Source organism: Salmo trutta, chromosome 12, assembly GCF_901001165.1.
Source record: "Salmo trutta chromosome 12, fSalTru1.1, whole genome shotgun sequence".
Lineage (NCBI taxonomy): Eukaryota > Metazoa > Chordata > Actinopteri > Salmoniformes > Salmonidae > Salmo > Salmo trutta.
Window position 1 is genome coordinate 40465805 of NC_042968.1, and position 17610 is coordinate 40483414.

The following is a 17610-nucleotide window of genomic DNA, read 5'->3' on the forward strand; positions in this document are numbered from 1 at the left end:
ACAGGGAGAGGGTAAGGACCTACAGGAAGAGGGTAAGGACATGGACCTACAGGGAGAGGGTAAGGACCTACAGGGAGAGGGTAAGGACCTACAGGAAGAGGGTAAGGACATGGACCTACAGGGAGAGGGTAAGGACCTACAGGAAGAGGGTAAGGACCTACAGGAAGAGGGTAAGGACCTACAGGAGAGGGTAAGGACCTACAGGAAGAGGGTAAGGACATGGACCTACAAGGAGAGGGTAAGGACCTACAGGAAGAGGGTAAGGACCTACAGGAAGAGGGTAAGGACCTACAGGGAGAGGGTAAGGACCTACAGGAAGAGGGTAATGACCTACAGGAAGAGGGTAAGGACCTACAGGGAGAGGGTAAGGACCTACAGGAAGAGGGTAAGGACCTACAGGAAGAGGGTAAGGACCTACAGGAAGAGGGTAAGGACCTACAGGAAGAGGGTTAGGACCTACAGGAAGAGGGTAAGGACCTACAGGGAGAGGGTAAGGACCTACAGGAAGAGGGTAAGGACATGGACCTACAGGAAGAGGGGTAAGGACATGGACCTACAGGAAGAGGGTAAGGACCTACAGGAAGAGGGTAAGGACCTACAGGAAGAGGGTAAGGACCTACAGGAAGAGGGTAAGGACCTACAGGAAGAGGGTAAGGACCTACAGGAAGAGGGTAAGGACCTACAGGAAGAGGGTTAGGACCTACAGGGAGAGGGTAAGGACCTACAGGAAGAGGGTAAGGACCTACAGGGAGAGGGTAAGGACCTACAGGGGAGGGTAAGGACCTGGACCTACAGGAAGAGGGTAAGGACCTACAGGAAGAGGGTAAGGACCTACAGGAAGAGGGTAAGGACCTACAGGAAGAGGGTAAGGACCTACAGGAAGAGGGGTTAGGACCTACAGGAAGAGGGTAAGGACCTACAGGAAGAGGGTAAGGACCTACAGGAAGAGGGTAAGGACCTACAGGGAGAGGGTAAGGACCTACAGGGAGAGGGTAAGGACCTACAGGAAGAGGGTAAGGACATGGACCTACAGGGAGAGGGTAAGGACCTACAGGAAGAGGGTAAGGACCTACAGGAAGAGGGTAAGGACCTACAGGAAGAGGGTAAGGACCTACAGGAAGAGGGTAAGGACCTACAGGAAGAGGGTTAGGACCTACAGGGAGAGGGTAAGGACCTACAGGAAGAGGGTTAGGACCTACAGGAAGAGGGTAAGGACCTACAGGAAGAGGGTAAGGACCTACAGGGAGAGGGTTAGGACCTACAGGAAGAGGGTAAGGACCTACAGGAAGAGGGTAAGGACATGGACCTACAGGAAGAGGGTAAGGACCTACAGGAAGAGGGTAAGGACCTGGGGGGGGGTAGCAGGGAGAGGGTAGAGGACCTACAGGAGAGGGTAAGGACATGGACCATAACAGGAAGAGGTAAGGACCTACAGGAGAGGGTTAAGGACCATACAGGGGAAGAGGGTAAGGTAAGGACCTACAGGAAGAGGGTAAGGACCTACAGGAAGAGGGTAAGGACCTACAGGAAGAGGGTAAGGGACCTACAGGGAGAGGGTAAGGACCTACAGGGAGAGGGTAAGGACCTACAGGAAGAGGGTTAGGACCTACAGGAAGAGGGTAAGGACCTACAGGAAGAGGGTAAGGACCTACAGGAAGAGGGTAAGGACCTACAGGAAGAGGGTAAGGACCTACAGGAAGAGGGTAAGGACCTCAGGAAGAGGGTAAGGAACCTACAGGGAGAGGGTAAGGACCTACAGGAAGAGGGTAAGGACCTACAGGAAGAGGGTAGGACCTACAGGAAGGAGGGTAAGGACCTACAGGGAAGAGGGTAAGGACCTACAGGAAGAGGGTAAGGACCTACAGGGAGAGGTAAGGACCTACAGGAAGAGGGTAAGGACCTACAGGAAGAGGGTAAGGACCTACAGGAAGAGGGTAAGGACCTACAGGAAGAGGGTAAGGACATGGACCTACAGGAAGAGGTAAGGACCTACAGAGAGCGGAGTAAGGACCTACAGGAAGAGGGTAAGACCTACAGGAAGAGGGTAAGGACCTACAGGAAGAGGGGTTAGGACCTACAGGGAGAGGGTAAGGACCTACACGGAAGGAGGGTAAGGACCTACAGGAAGAGGGTAAGGCATGGACTACAGGAAGAGGGTAAGGACCTACAGGGAGAGGGTTAGGACCCTTCAGGGAGAGGGTAAGGACCTACAGGAAGAGGGTAAGGACCTACAGGAAGAGGGTAAGGACATGGACCTACAGGAAGAGGGTAAGGACCTACAGGGAGAGGGTAAGGACCTACAGGGAGAGGGTAAGGACCTACAGGAAGAGGGTTAGGACCTACAGGAAGAGGGTAAGGACCTACAGGGAGAGGGTAAGGACCTACAGGAAGAGGGTTAGGACCTACAGGAAGAGGGTTAGGACATGGACCTACAGGGAGAGGGTAAGGACCTACAGGGAGAGGGTAAGGACATGGACCTACAGGGAGAGTTTGGAATGCACTGCCATTTCAGATCAACATTTCATCTGTGTTCCATTCAGTAGGTTGTATCAATGTTTTTTTTTGGTTCAGGACTAAGAACAACTCAACCAACAAACATAGAGAAACATCACACCTTCATCTAACATCTGCTCATACCTGTGGTTCAGAGTTCCAGCCCCTACCCCTCTCCCCCTAGTTCCTCTCTCCCCTCTCCCCCTAGTTCCTCTCTCCCCTCTCCCCCCTAGTTCCTCTCTCCCCTCTCCCCCTAGTTGCTCTCTCCCCTCTCCCCCTAGTTCCTCTCTCCCCTCTCCCCCTAGCTCCTCTCTCCCCTCTCCCCCTAGTTCCTCTCACCCCTCTCCCCCTCGCTCCTCTCTGCCTTCTCCCCCTCGCTCCTCTCTCCCCTCTCCCCCTAGCTCCTCTCTCCCCTCTCCCCCTAGTTCCTCTCACCCCTCTCCCCCTAGCTCCTCTCTGCCCTCTCCCCCTCGCTCCTCTCTCCACTCTCCCCCTCGCTCCTATCTGCCTTCTCCCCCTCGCTCCTCTCTGCCTACTCCCCCTCGCTCCTCTCTCCCCTCTCCCCCTCGCTCCTCTCTCCCCTCTCCCCCTCGCTCCTCTCTGCCTTCTCCCCCTCGCTCCTCTCTGCCTTCTCCCCCTCGCTCCTCTCTGCCCTCTCCCTCTCGCTCCTCTCTGCCTTCTCCCCCTCGCTCCTCTCTGCCTTCTCCCCCTCGCTCCTCTCTCCCCTCTCCCCCTCGCTCCTCTCTGCCTTCTCCCCCTCGCTCCTCTGTGCCTTCTCCCCCTCGCTCCTCTCTGCCTTCTCCCCCTCGCTCCTCTCTGCCTTCTCCCCCTCGCTCCCTCTCTGCCTTCTCCCCCTCGCTCCTCTCTGCCCTCTCCCCCTCGCTCCTCTCTGCCTTCTCCCCCTCGCTCCTCTCTCCCCTCTCCCCCTAGTTCCTCTCTCCCCTCTCCCCCTAGCTCCTCTCTGCCTTCTCCCCCTAGCTCCTCTCTGCCTTCTCCCCCTCGCTCCTCTCTGCCTTCTCCCCCTCGCTCCTCTCTGCCTTCTCCCCCTCGCTCCTCTCTGCCTTCTCCCCCTCGCTCCTCTCTGCCTTCTCCCTCTCGCTCCTATCTGGCTACTCCCCCTCGCTCCTCTCTGCCTTCTCCCCCTCGCTCCTCTCTGCCTTCTCCCCCTCGCTCCTCTCTGCCTTCTCCCCCTCGCTCCTCTCTCCCCTCTCCCCCTCGCTCCTCTCTGCCTTCTCCCCCTCGCTCCTCTCTCCCCTCTCCCCCTCGCTCCTCTCTCCCCTCTCCCCCTCGCTCCTCTCTGCCCTCTCCCCCTCGCTCCTCTCTGCCCTCTCCCCCTCGCTCCTCTCTGCCCTCTCCCCCTCGCTCCTCTCTGCCTTCTCCCCCTCGCTCCTCTCTGCCTTCTCCCCCTCGCTCCTCTCTGCCTTCTCCCCCTCGCTCCTCTCACCCCTCTCCCCCTCACTCCTCTCTGCCCTCTCCCCTCGCTCCTCTCTGCGCTCCGGCCGCTCTCCAACCCGCTCCAGAGACCGAGGTAGGGTGACCTTCGCTCAGGACTGTTCCAGTGACAACAACACCTCTGCTGTGTCAACACCAGACCCTCAGAACCTCCAGCCGTATGATGCCCAACTGGGCAGGGGACAGGCACCATGGACCCCTCCATTGGGGACAGACCCAGTACAGGCCCCAAAAGCCTGGGCCCCTGAGTGCAGCCATGCCCATTGGCCCTCCCTCTCCTCCAGCTTGACTCCAGTACTCCAGCCCCTGCCTTCACCACCTCCCAGAGATACAGAGCTGGACCTGGAGGCCCGGACCAGCAGACTGCTGAGGCTCACCTCAGGTTAGAGACCGTTATCAATTACCAACAGTAATATAGAGTACACTTACGTATAATATGATTATAAGTATAATGCAGTATAATACAGTAATTAACAGTATATGGTGAAAACCAAATCACAGCCAGTGTGTGGAAAGTGGTCCATTACTATCTGGTGATATCACTGTGTAGTAGTAGTAGTAGTAGTAGTAGTAGTAGTAGTAGTAGTAGTAGTAGTAGTAGTAGTAGTAGTGGTAGTAGTAGTAGTAGTAGTAGTAGTAGTAGTGGTAGTAGTAGTAGTAGTAGTGGTTACTAACAACGGGTTCATGACTGGGTCTATTTATTAACTGGGTCTACTCATTAACTGGGTCTACTCATTAACTGGGTCTAATCATTAACTGGGTCTAATCATTAACTGGGTCTACTCATTAACTGGGTCTAATCATTAACTGGGTCTGCTCATTAACTGGGTCTACTCATTAACTGGGTCTGCTCATTAACTGGGTCTAATCATTAACTGGGTCTGCTCATTAACTGGATCTAATCATTAACTGGGTCTACTCATTAACTGGGTCTAATCATTAACTGGGTCTACTCATTAACTGGGTCTACTCATTAACTGGGTCTACTCATTAACTGGGTCTGCTCATTAACTGGGTCTGCTCATTAACTGGGTCTAATCATTAACTGGGTCTGCTCATTAACTGGGTCTAATCATTAACTGGGTCTACTCATTAACTGGGTCTAATCATTAACTGGGTCTACTCATTAACTGGGTCTAATCATTAACTGGGTCTGCTCATTAACTGGGTCTACTCATTAACTGGGTCTGCTCATTAACTGGGTCTAATCATTAACTGGGTCTGCTCATTAACTGGATCTAATCATTAACTGGGTCTACTCATTAACTGGGTCTACTCATTAACTGGGTCTACTCATTAACTGGGTCTAATCATTAACTGGGTCTGCTCATTAACTGGGTCTACTCATTAACTGGGTCTACTCATTAACTGGGTCTGCTCATTAACTGGGTCTAATCATTAACTGGGTCTGCTCATTAACTGGGTCTGCTCATTAACTGGGTCTGCTCATTAACTGGGTCTAATCATTAACTGGGTCTAATCATTAACTGGGTCTACTCATTAACTGCGTCTAATCATTAACTGGGTCTACTCATTAACTGGGTCTACTCATTAACGGGGTCTACTCATTAACGGGGTCTGCTCATTAAATGGGTCTGCTCATTAACTGGGTCTACTCATTAACTGGGTCTACTCATTAACTGGGTCTATTCATTAACTGGGTCTATTCATTAACTGGGTCTACTCATTAACTGGGTCTACTCATTAACTGGGTCTACTCATTAACTGGGTCTGCTCATTAACGGGGTCTATTCATTAACCGGGTCTACTCATTAACTGGGTCTATTCATTAACTGGGTCTACTCATTAACTGGGTCTACTCATTAACTGGGTCTGCTCATTAACTGGGTCTACTCATTAACTGGGTCTACTCATTATCTGGGTCTGCTCATTAACTGGGTCTACTCATTAACTGGGTCTAATCATTAACTGGGTCTAATCATTAACTGGGTCTACTCATTAACTGCGTCTAATCATTAACTGGGTCTACTCATTAACTGGGTCTGCTCATTAACTGGGTCTAATCATTAACTGGGTCTGCTCATTAACTGGGTCTGCTCATTAACTGGGTCTGCTCATTAACTGGGTCTAATCATTAACTGGGTCTAATCATTAACTGGGTCTACTCATTAACTGCGTCTAATCATTAACTGGGTCTACTCATTAACTGGGTCTACTCATTAACGGGGTCTACTCATTAACGGGGTCTGCTCATTAAATGGGTCTGCTCATTAACTGGGTCTACTCATTAACTGGGTCTACTCATTAACTGGGTCTATTCATTAACTGGGTCTATTCATTAACTGGGTCTACTCATTAACTGGGTCTACTCATTAACTGGGTCTACTCATTAACTGGGTCTGCTCATTAACGGGGTCTATTCATTAACCGGGTCTACTCATTAACTGGGTCTATTCATTAACTGGGTCTACTCATTAACTGGGTCTACTCATTAACTGGGTCTGCTCATTAACTGGGTCTACTCATTAACTGGGTCTACTCATTATCTGGGTCTGCTCATTAACTGGGTCTACTCATTAACTGGGTCTAATCATTAACTGGGTCTAATCATTAACTGGGTCTACTCATTAACTGCGTCTAATCATTAACTGGGTCTACTCATTAACTGGGTCTACTCATTAACGGGGTCTACTCATTAACGGGGTCTGCTCATTAAATGGGTCTACTCATTAACTGGGTCTACTCATTAACTGGGTCTATTCATTAACTGGGTCTATTCATTAACTGGGTCTACTCATTAACTGGGTCTACTCATTAACTGGGTCTGCTCATTAACGGGGTCTATTCATTAACCGGGTCTACTCATTAACTGGGTCTATTCATTAACTGGGTCTACTCATTAACTGGGTCTACTCATTAACTGGGTCTGCTCATTAACTGGGTCTACTCATTAACTGGGTCTACTCATTATCTGGGTCTGCTCATTAACTGGGTCTACTCATTAACTGGGTCTAATCATTAACTGGGTCTATTCATTAACTGGGTCTATTCATTAACTGGGTCTACTCATTAACTGGGTCTACTCATTAACTGGGTCTGCTCATTAACTGGGTCTACTCATTAACTGGGTCTATTCATTAACTGGGTCTACTCATTAACTGGGTCTAATCATTAACTGGGTCTACTCATTAACTGGGTCTACTCATTAACTGGGTCTATTCATTAACTGGGTCTATTCATTAACTGGGTCTATTCATTAACTGGGTCTACTCATTAACTGGGTCTACTCATTAACTGGGTCTGCTCATTAACTGGGTCTGCTCATTAACTGGGTCTGCTCATTAACTGGGTCTACTCATTAACTGGGTCTATTCATTGCATGTTCCTTGTGAAATCTCATTACATTACTGATGCTCATGTTTCATTCTAGCCGCTAGAGGGCAGACTTGTACAAGGAAATTAAATCCCCACGTTAGAGAACAGTACAGACCAGGCTACTTCTCTAAGAGATGGGTGTATCTCCTCTACAGACCAGGGTCAATAGTCGTAATGGTATCCTAGTCATTGGGTTTGCGTCCCAAATGGCACCCTGTACTGTCTTCATTCCCTATGAGTTCTGGACAAAGGTGTGTAGTGCACTATATAGGGAACACAGTGACATTTAGAACACCAGTCTGTATCTCCTCTACAGACCAGGCTATTTCTATAATAGATGGGTGTATCTCCTCTACAGACCAGGCTATTTCTCTAATAGATGGGTGTATCTCCTCTACAGACCAGGCTATTTCTCTAAGAGATGGGTGTATCTCCTCTACAGACCAGGCTATTTCTCTAAGAGATGGGTGTATCTCCTCTACAGACCAGGCTATTTCTATAATAGATGGGTGTATCTCCTCTACAGACCAGGCTATTTCTATAATAGATGGGTGTATCTCCTCTACAGACCAGGCTATTTCTATAATAGATGGGTGTATCTCCTCTACAGACCAGGCTATTTCTATAATAGATGGGTGTATCTCCTCTACAGACCAGGCTATTTCTCTAAGAGATGGGTGTATCTCCTCTACAGACCAGGCTATTTCTATAAGAGACGGGTGTATCTTCTCTACAGACCAGGCTATTTCTCTAAGAGATGGGTGTATCTCCTCTACAGACCAGGCTATTTCTCTAAGAGATGGGCGTATCTCCTCTACAGACCAGGCTATTTCTCTAAGAGATGGGTGTGTTGATGTCTCCTTCTTACTCCAGACCTGTCAGACGACTCCACTGTCCTCCGGCGGTTCTCTGAAGGGGCAAGTCGATGCCAGAGTCCAGCCCCACGGAGTGTCTCTTTGGACAGGCTGATGGATCACCAGAGCCCCAGGCTTCAGCCGGCCTCCAGGATACAACATGGAGGATCTCCCCAGAGACAGAGAATGGAGCAGGGCTGTCTGGCTGCTCTTACCCCCCCTGGTCCGGTAGACTACACTGGGCAGGCTGCCGGGTCCGGCCTCTACTCTCCCTCTGGTCCGGTAGACTACACTGGGCAGGCTGCCGGGTCCGGTCTCTACTCTCCCTCTGGTCCGGTAGACTACACTGGGCAGGCTGCCGGGCCCGGTCTCTACTCTCCCTCTGGTCCGGTAGACTACACTGGGCAGGCTGCCGGGTCCGGTCTCTACTCTCCCTCTGGTCCGGTAGACTACACTCGGCAGGCTGCCGGGCCCGGTCCCTACTCTCCCTCTGGTCCGGTAGACTACACTGGGCAGGCTGCCGGGTCTGGTCTCTACTCTCCCTCTGGTCCGGTAGACTACACTGGGCAGGCTGCCGGGCCCGGTCCCTACTCTCCCTCTGGTCCGGTAGACTACACTGGGCAGGCTGCCGGGTCCGGTCTCTACTCTGATCTTTACAGCCCACCTCCCCCAGGGTCGGACCTGCAGACGGGCACCAGATCCAACTCCATCAGCGCTACACAGGTTAACATGCACATATATATTCTAGATCCTAGTTTGATTTGAGGCTGCTTCAGCCCCAGAGACAACAGGACAAAGTTAGTCAGCATATGCTCCAAACCTGAACAACTTCCCTAACCTTCCCTGTAGCTCAGTTGGTAAAGCATGGTGTTTGCAATGCCAGGGTTGTGGGTTCGATTCCCACGGGGGGCCAGTGCGAAAAACAACAACAAAAAAATGTATGAAATGTATGCATTCACTACTGTAAGTCGCTCTGGATAAGAGCGTCTGCTAAATGACTAAAATGTAAATGTAACTTATAGCGAATACAAACATGTGCCAACTTAATCCAGGACGCTCTTAAAAAATGCATTTCAAATCTCAAATGAGCCCTTCCTTGTTAAATAAATAAAACAAAACAATGACTGATTTTTTCATACAACAGACACATCATAAGTAGCCTAACAGTACAAATACAGAAGTGGCATCAGAAACGTTGTGTTCACAGATTAATGTTGTGGTGTATAGCAGTCAACAGCTGCCTGCATCAATAATACTAGAATAGCTTCAGGCCCAATTATTCCATTATAAAGTCATTCCGTGGCACCTTTGATGTTGCAGGAGGTGACAGACCTTAACGCTAATGGAAGGAGAGACTGTGGTCTGTGGCCTGACAGTAAGCCTACGTATGTTCGACAGTATTTCTCACATCCCAAGCCAACCCCTTGGAGAGTAATCTCCACAAACGGTCTTACTGCTTTGGGGAAATGGGGGACATTCATTTGAGAAGCTAATTTCATTGAGGGATGAGCGTTTTTTTTTTTTTTTTTTTAGGTAAGACAACACTGGCTTTGAAACCTCTCTCTGTATCTGTTCATAACCAAGAACAGTAATTATCTGTGAAAATATTTGGTTACTTTGTGATTGGCAGGGAAATTGGACTTGGCGGTACCGAGGAAGAGGATCTGTTACTTAAAGGGTCTGGAAGGAGGGTTAGGTTAGGAACATTAGGAGTCCAAATTGGCACCCTATTCCCTATATAGTGTGCACTACTTTTGATCGGGGTCCTATGGGGTTAATGCACTATAAATGCAATAGGGTGCCATTTGGGAGGAGCATTAGTAATGTGAGAGGCTGTGGGAACACCGTCTGATCTCAATACACTGCCTCTCACAACACAGACATTTTTTAGGGCCTAAGAGACTAAATCTAATGTAGAAAGAACACTTTTTAGTGGAGTGAGATTACAGTGTTAGAAACATTACCTGATCTTATTGTTACAGAAACGAGGATATTTAAAAATGACACCATTTTTGGACAAACTTCTGTTTTCACTCGAACGATAAGACCTTTTGACCGTTGTATTTTCTTCTTTCAGGGCTCCAGACTAGGGTTTAGTGACTGCCACTCTGTGCCCAGGACTCTCTCACCTCAGCCTGGGGTGGCAGAGCTCTCCTCCTGCCTGAGAGGACTCCTGAACCTGGTGGATCAGCACTGGGCTGGCACACGCTCCCTCCACCTCAACCCCGACTTCCTGGGTACACAATCAGTTACTACCCTACATCCCAAATAGTACCCTGTTCCATATGTAGTGCACTACTTTTGACCACTGAGATGAATTTATGTATCGTCATCATCGCTCACACAAACAGATGATTCAGACCTGGCATTCTAACCATTCTAGATGTAACCATTCTGGATGTAACCATTCTAGATGTAACCATTCTGGATGTAACCATTCTGGATGTAACTATTCTAGATGTAACCATTCTGGATGTAACCATTCTGGATGTAACCATTCTAGATGTAACCATTCTAGATGTAACCATTCTAGATGTAACCATTCTGGATGTAACCATTCTGGATGTAACCATTCTAGATGTAACCATTCTAGATGTAACCATTCTGGATGTAACCATTCTAGATGTAACCATTCTAGATGTAACCATTCTGGATGTAACCATTCTGGATGTAACCATTCTGGATGTAACCATTCTGGATGTAACCATTCTAGATGTAACCATTCTAGATATAACCATTCTAGATATGGCCATTGTAACATATTTTCCTCAGACTAAGAAATGAGTTAGTCCTTTGCTTGGCATTGTAACGATAACAAGAAACTTTCTAGATATCGTTCTCAGACCGTGTAACTTCCTGTCTTCTGTCTCCTCCAGGCCAGGCCTACGACCTACTCTCTGCCCTGGGATCACCTCCTGCTACTTCCTGTCTTCTGTCTCCTCCAGGCCAGGCCTACGACCTACTCTCTGCCCTGGGATCACCTCCTGCTACTTCCTGTCTTCTGTCTCCTCCAGGCCAGGCCTACGACCTGCTCTCTGCCCTGGGATCACCTCCTGCTACTTCCTGTCTGAAAGAGACAGAAGAAAAGAGAGAAAGACAGAACAGAGGAGGACAGAGTGAGAGTCATGTTGATGTGACTCCACAGTGCAGTGAGGTAGTTCTCCTGAAGAGGAAGCTGACCGTCACACAACAGCAGCTGGTTAGTACCTCAACAGCAGCTGGTTAGTACCTCAACATCAGCTGGTTAGTACCTCAACAGCAGCTGGTTAGTACCTCAACAGCAGCTGGTTAGTACCTAAATAGCAGCTGGTTAGTACCTCGACAGCAGCTGGTTAGTACCACAACAACACTAGTTTTGTGTTCCAAATGGCACCCTATTCCCTACTGAATATAGGGCACTACTTTAGACCAATATAGTGCACTACTTTGGACCATGGCCCATAGGGCAAAACAGACAATAATTTGGCACCAGAATCTGAATTTGTTTAGGTTAAATCCTGACCTAAATGATCTTCTCTCAGGGGCGAACATTAACTTCCACTTAAGTCAAATGTTCCACTTAATCTCCCATTGACATCAATGCATGACTAAGAGAAAATTCATCTTAATGGGAATTAAGGATTTGCCCCTCGGTGCCTCTATTTGTCTGTGTTGCAGGACTCCCTGAAGAAAAGGCTTGTTGAGGCGCTGAAAGTAAACTACAACTTAAAACTAACCAGCCTGAAGCAGGACTCCTCTAACACTGCTGAGACCTACTGTGAGTTGCCTTGTCTATGGCACAGTGTATGTCACCATGTCTGTGTCTTTTGGATGGTGTGGACAAATCTCTCTCTCTCTTCTCTGCTCTCACTCTCTCTCTGTCTGTGTGTGTCTGTGTGTGTGTGTGTGTGTGTGTGTGTGTGTGTGTGTGTGTGTGTGTGTGTGTGTGTGTGTGTGTGTGTGTGTGTGTGTGTGTGTGTGTGTGTGTGTGTGTGTGTGTGTGTGTAGGTGGCAGGCATTGGGACAGGTGTCTACAGAGACAGGTGATAGCTCTGAGAGAGCAGGAGACACACCTCAGACAGCTGGAGCAGACCATTGTGCTTCTACAGGGCAATCACAGGTCAATACACACACACACACACACACACACACACACACACACACACACACACACACACACACACACACACACACACATACAATTAACTCAACATTCTGTCTGTTCTATCTGTCAAAAGTCTGTGGCCAAGACTATTTTTGTCACCCCCCCTCTCCCCCAATAAAAATGTTTTGGGTGTATTTCTGTATTTTCCACAGGTCTTTGGAGTCCAATAATAACTCTCTGTTGGGACATCTAATTGAACACATAACAATCCAGAGTCCAGAGAATCCAGCCAGCAGTCTGATCTAATGACTTCAACATCCAACGTCAATTCAAGCCTTTGTCAAGACTGTACTGCGTTCTAATGAATAAAGCCTACTCTGTAAACCTTGTAGGCTATTTTTTTGGCGTACTGTGAAATTACATTGAAAATGTATTTGTAATAGACCTGCTTTTTATATGCACTAAAAATGTATTTATCAAATAATAAAAAATAATAAAAATTCACCACATCACCTCACTTCTAAAGAAAGATAAGGATCAGTATTATCTCTAGTAGCTACAGTAAGGATCAGTATTATCTCTAGTAGCTACAGTACGGATCAGTATTATCTCTGGTATTATCTCTAGTAGCTACAGTAAGGATCAGTATTATCTCTAGTAGCTACAGTAAGGATCAGTATTATCTCTAGTAGCTACAGTAAGGATCAGTATTATCTCTAGTAGCTACAGTAAGGATCAGTATTATCTCTAGTAGCTACAGTAAGGATCAGTATTATCTCTAGTAGTTACAGTAAGGATCAGTATTATCTCTAGTAGCTACAGTAAGGATCAGTATTATCTCTAGTAGCTACAGTAAGGATCAGTATTATCTCTGGTAGCTACAGTAAGGATCAGTATTATCTCTAGTAGCTACAGTAAGGATCAGTATTATCTCTAGTAGCTACAGTAAGGATCAGTATTATCTCTAGTAGCTACAGTAAGGATCAGTGTTATCTCTAGTAGCTACAATAAGGATCAGTATTATCTCTAGTAGCTACATTAAGGATCAGTATTATCTCTAGTAGCTACAGTAAGGATCAGTATTATCTCTAGTAGCTACAGTAAGGATCAGTATTATCTCTAGTAGCTACAGTAAGGATCAGTATTATCTCTAGTAGCTACAGTAAGGATCAGTATTATCTCTAGTAGCTACAGTAAGGATCAGTATTATCTCTAGTAGCTACAGTAAGGATCAGTATTATCTCTAGTAGCTACAGTAACGATCAGTATTATCTCTAGTAGCTACAGTAAGGATCAGTATTATCTCTAGTAGCTACAGTAAGGATCAGTATTATCTCTAGTAGCTACAGTAAGGATCAGTATTATCTCTAGTAGCTACAGTAAGGATCAGTATTATCTCTAGTAGCTACAGTAAGGATCAGTATTATCTCTGGTATTATCTCTAGTAGCTACAGTAAGGATCAGTATTATCTCTAGTAGTTACAGTAAGGATCAGTATTATCTCTAGTAGCTACAGTAAGGATCAGTATTATCTCTAGTAGCTACAGTAAGGATCAGTATTATCTCTAGTAGCTACAGTAAGGATCGGTATTATCTCTAGTAGCTACAGTAAGGATCAGTATTATCTCTAGTAGCTACAGTAAGGATCAGTATTATCTCTAGTAGCTACAGTAAGGATCAGTATTATCTCTAGTAGCTACAGTAAGGATCAGTATTATCTCTAGTAGCTACAGTAAGGATCAGTATTATCTCTGGTATTATCTCTAGTAGCTACAGTAAGGATCAGTATTATCTCTAGTAGCTACAGTAAGGATCAGTATTATCTCTAGTAGCTACAGTAAGGATCAGTATTATCTCTAGTAGCTACAGTAAGGATCAGTATTATCTCTAGTAGCTACAGTAAGGATCAGTATTATCTCTAGTAGCTACAGTAAGGATCAGTATTATCTCTAGTAGCTACAGTAAGGATCAGTATTATCTCTAGTAGCTACAGTAAGGATCAGTATTATCTCTAGTAACTACAGTAAGGATCAGTATTATCTCTAGTAGCTACAGTAAGGATCAGTATTATCTCTAGTAGCTACAGTAAGGATCAGTATTATCTCTAGTAGCTACAGTAAGGATCAGTATTATCTCTGGTATTATCTCTAGTAGCTACAGTAAGGATCAGTATTATCTCTAGTAGCTACAGTAAGGATCAGTATTATCTCTAGTAGCTACAGTAAGGATCAGTATTATCTCTAGTAGCTACAGTAAGGATCAGTATTATCTCTAGTAGCTACAGTAAGGATCAGTATTATCTCTAGTAGCTACAGTAAGGATCAGTATTATCTCTAGTAGCTACAGTAAGGATCAGTATTATCTCTAGTAGCTACAGTAAGGATCAGTATTATCTCTAGTAGCTACAGTAAGGATCAGTATTATCTCTAGTAGCTACAGTAAGGATCAGTATTATCTCTAGTAGCTACAGTAAGGATCAGTATTATCTCTAGTAGCTACAGTAAGGATCAGTATTATCTCTAGTAGCTACAGTAAGGATCAGTATTATCTCTAGTAGCTACAGTAAGGATCAGTATTATCTCTGGTATTATCTCTAGTAGCTACAGTAAGGATCAGTATTATCTCTAGTAGCTACAGTAAGGATCAGTATTATCTCTAGTAGCTACAGTAAGGATCAGTATTATCTCTAGTAGCTACAGTAAGGATCAGTATTATCTCTAGTAGCTACAGTAAGGATCAGTATTATCTCTAGTAGCTACAGTACGGATCAGTATTATCTCTAGTAGCTACAGTACGGATCAGTATTATCTCTAGTAGCTGACTCTCTACTGTAATCATATCTGTCATTGTGTTTATCTGGATGATTCAGTTGACATAGTGTTTGTTGAACCTCCGAAGGAGATTCATCTTTCAAAATAAGCGTGTTTCTGTTTGTGTGTTTCTGTATATGTTTGTGTGTTTCTTTGTGTGTGTGCATGCAATGTGCGCATGTTTGTGTCCGATGTGTGTGTGTGTGTGTGTGTGTGTGTGTGTGTGTGTGTGTGTGTGTGTGTGTGTGTGTGTGTGTGTGTGTGTGTGTGTGTGTGTGTGTGGCGTGTTTAAATGTATCTCTGCGAATGTATGGCAGCATCTCCTAACAGGTGATGAGAGTCATGTGTCTGTGTTCTGTTCAGCTAATTATCTTCAGACTGGAAACATCTTTCTGCCGGAGGACTTCAGGACAGGTTGGACCAGGAGGCCAGAGCGGCTGGCGTGACGGACTTCAGGGATCAGGACAGGTTGGACCAGGAGGCCAGAGCGGCTGGCGTGACGGACTTCAGGGATCAGGACAGGTTGGACCAGGAGGCCAGAGCGGCTGGCGTGACGGCCTTCAGGGATCAGGACAGGTTGGACCAGGAGGCCAGAGCGGCTGGCGTGACGGACTTCAGGGATCAGGACAGGTTGGACCAGGAGGCCAGAGCGGCTGGCGTGACGACTTCAGGGATCAGGACAGGTTGGACCAGGAGGCCAGAGCGGCTGGCGTGACGGACTTCAGGGATCAGGACAGGTTGGACCAGGAGGCCAGAGCGGCTGGCGTGACGGACTTCAGGGACCAGGACAGGCTGGACCAGGAGGTCAGAGCGGCTGGCGTGACGGCCTTCAGGGATCAGGACAGGTTGGACCAGGAGGCCAGAGCGGCTGGCGTGACGGACTTCAGGGACCAGGACAGGTTGGACCAGGAGGCCAGAGCGGCTGGCGTGACGGACTTCAGGGATCAGGACAGGTTGGACCAGGAGGCCAGAGCGGCTGGCGTGACGGACTTCAGGGATCAGGACAGGTTGGACCAGGAGGCCAGAGCGGCTGGCGTGACGGACTTCAGGGATCAGGACAGGCTGGACCAGGAGGCCAGAGCGGCTGGCGTGACGGACTTCAGGGATCAGGACAGGTTGGACCAGGAGGCCAGAGCGGCTGGCGTGACGGACTTCAGGGATCAGGACAGGTTGGACCAGGAGGCCAGAGCGGCTGGCGTGACGGACTTCAGGGATCAGGACAGGTTGGACCAGGAGGCCAGAGCGGCTGGCGTGACGGACTTCAGGGATCAGGACAGGCTGGACCAGGAGGCCAGAGCGGCTGGCGTGACGGACTTCAGGGATCAGGACAGGTTGGACCAGGAGGCCAGAGCGGCTGGCGTGACGGACTTCATGGCAGTGCTACAGAAACGATCCGGTACGCAGACAGTAATTAATCACAAATGACTCACAGCAAAACTCTCCAAATGACACACTATCTATTCCTTATATAGAGCAATACTGTTTGTGCCCTTTGGGTCCTGGTCTAAAGTAGTGGACTATATAGGGAATAGGGCTCTGGTCTATAGTAGTACCACTATATAGGGAATAGGGCTCTGGTCTATAGTAGTACCACTATATAGGGAATAGGGCTCTGGTCTAAAGTAGTGGACTATATAGGGAATAGGGCTCTGGTCTATAGTAGTACCACTATATAGGGAATAGGACTCTGGTCTATAGTAGTACCACTATATAGGGAATAGGGCTCTGGTCTATAGTAGTACCACTATATAGGGAATAGGGCTCTGGTCTATAGTAGTACCACTATATAGGGAATAGGGCTCTGGTCTATAGTAGTACCACTATATAGGGAATAGGGCTCTGGTCTATAGTAGTACCACTATATAGGGAATAGGGCTCTGGTCTATAGTAGTACCACTATATAGGGAATAGGGCTCTGGTCTATAGTAGTACCACTATATAGGGAATAGGGCTCTGGTCTATAGTAGTACCACTATATAGGGAATAGGACTCTGGTCTATAGTAGTACCACTATATAGGGAATAGGGCTCTGGTCTATAGTAGTACCACTATATAGGGAATAGGGCTCTGGTCTATAGTAGTACCACTATATAGGGAATAGGGCTCTGGTCTATAGTAGTGCCACTATATAGGGAATAGGGCTCTGGTCTATAGTAGTACCACTATAAAGGGAATAGGGCCCTGGTCTATAGTAGTGTACTATATAGGGAATAGGGCTCTGGTCTATAGTAGTACCACTATATAGGGAATAGGGCTCTGGTCTATAGTAGTGTACTATATAGGGAATAGGGCTCTGGTCTATAGTAGTACCACTATATAGGGAATAGGGCCCTGGTCTATAGTAGTACCACTATATAGGGAATAGGGCCCTGGTCTATAGTAGTACCACTATATAGGGAATAGGGCTCTGGTCTATAGTAGTACCACTATATAGGGAATAGGGCTCTGGTCTATAGTAGTACCACTATATAGGGAATAGGACTCTGGTCTATAGTAGTACCACTATATAGGGAATAGGGCTCTGGTCTATAGTAGTACCACTATATAGGGAATAGGGCTCTGGTCTATAGTAGTACCACTA

At 47.2% G+C, this 17610-nt stretch overlaps 1 protein-coding gene across 1 annotated transcript; it reads left to right on the forward strand.

Annotated features, from left to right (window-relative positions):
- Positions 1–1963: 1963 nt before the first annotated feature.
- Positions 1964–12602, forward strand: LOC115202539 (collagen alpha-2(XI) chain-like). Its single transcript, XM_029766664.1, has 8 exons — positions 1964–2024; positions 4085–4327; positions 8155–8858; positions 10213–10372; positions 11012–11334; positions 11793–11892; positions 12123–12234; positions 12432–12602. The coding sequence occupies exons 1-8, from the start codon at positions 1964–1966 to the stop codon at positions 12523–12525; spliced, it is 1797 nt and encodes a 598-aa protein (XP_029622524.1). The 3' UTR covers positions 12526–12602.
- The last annotated feature ends 5008 nt before the right edge of the window (positions 12603–17610 follow it).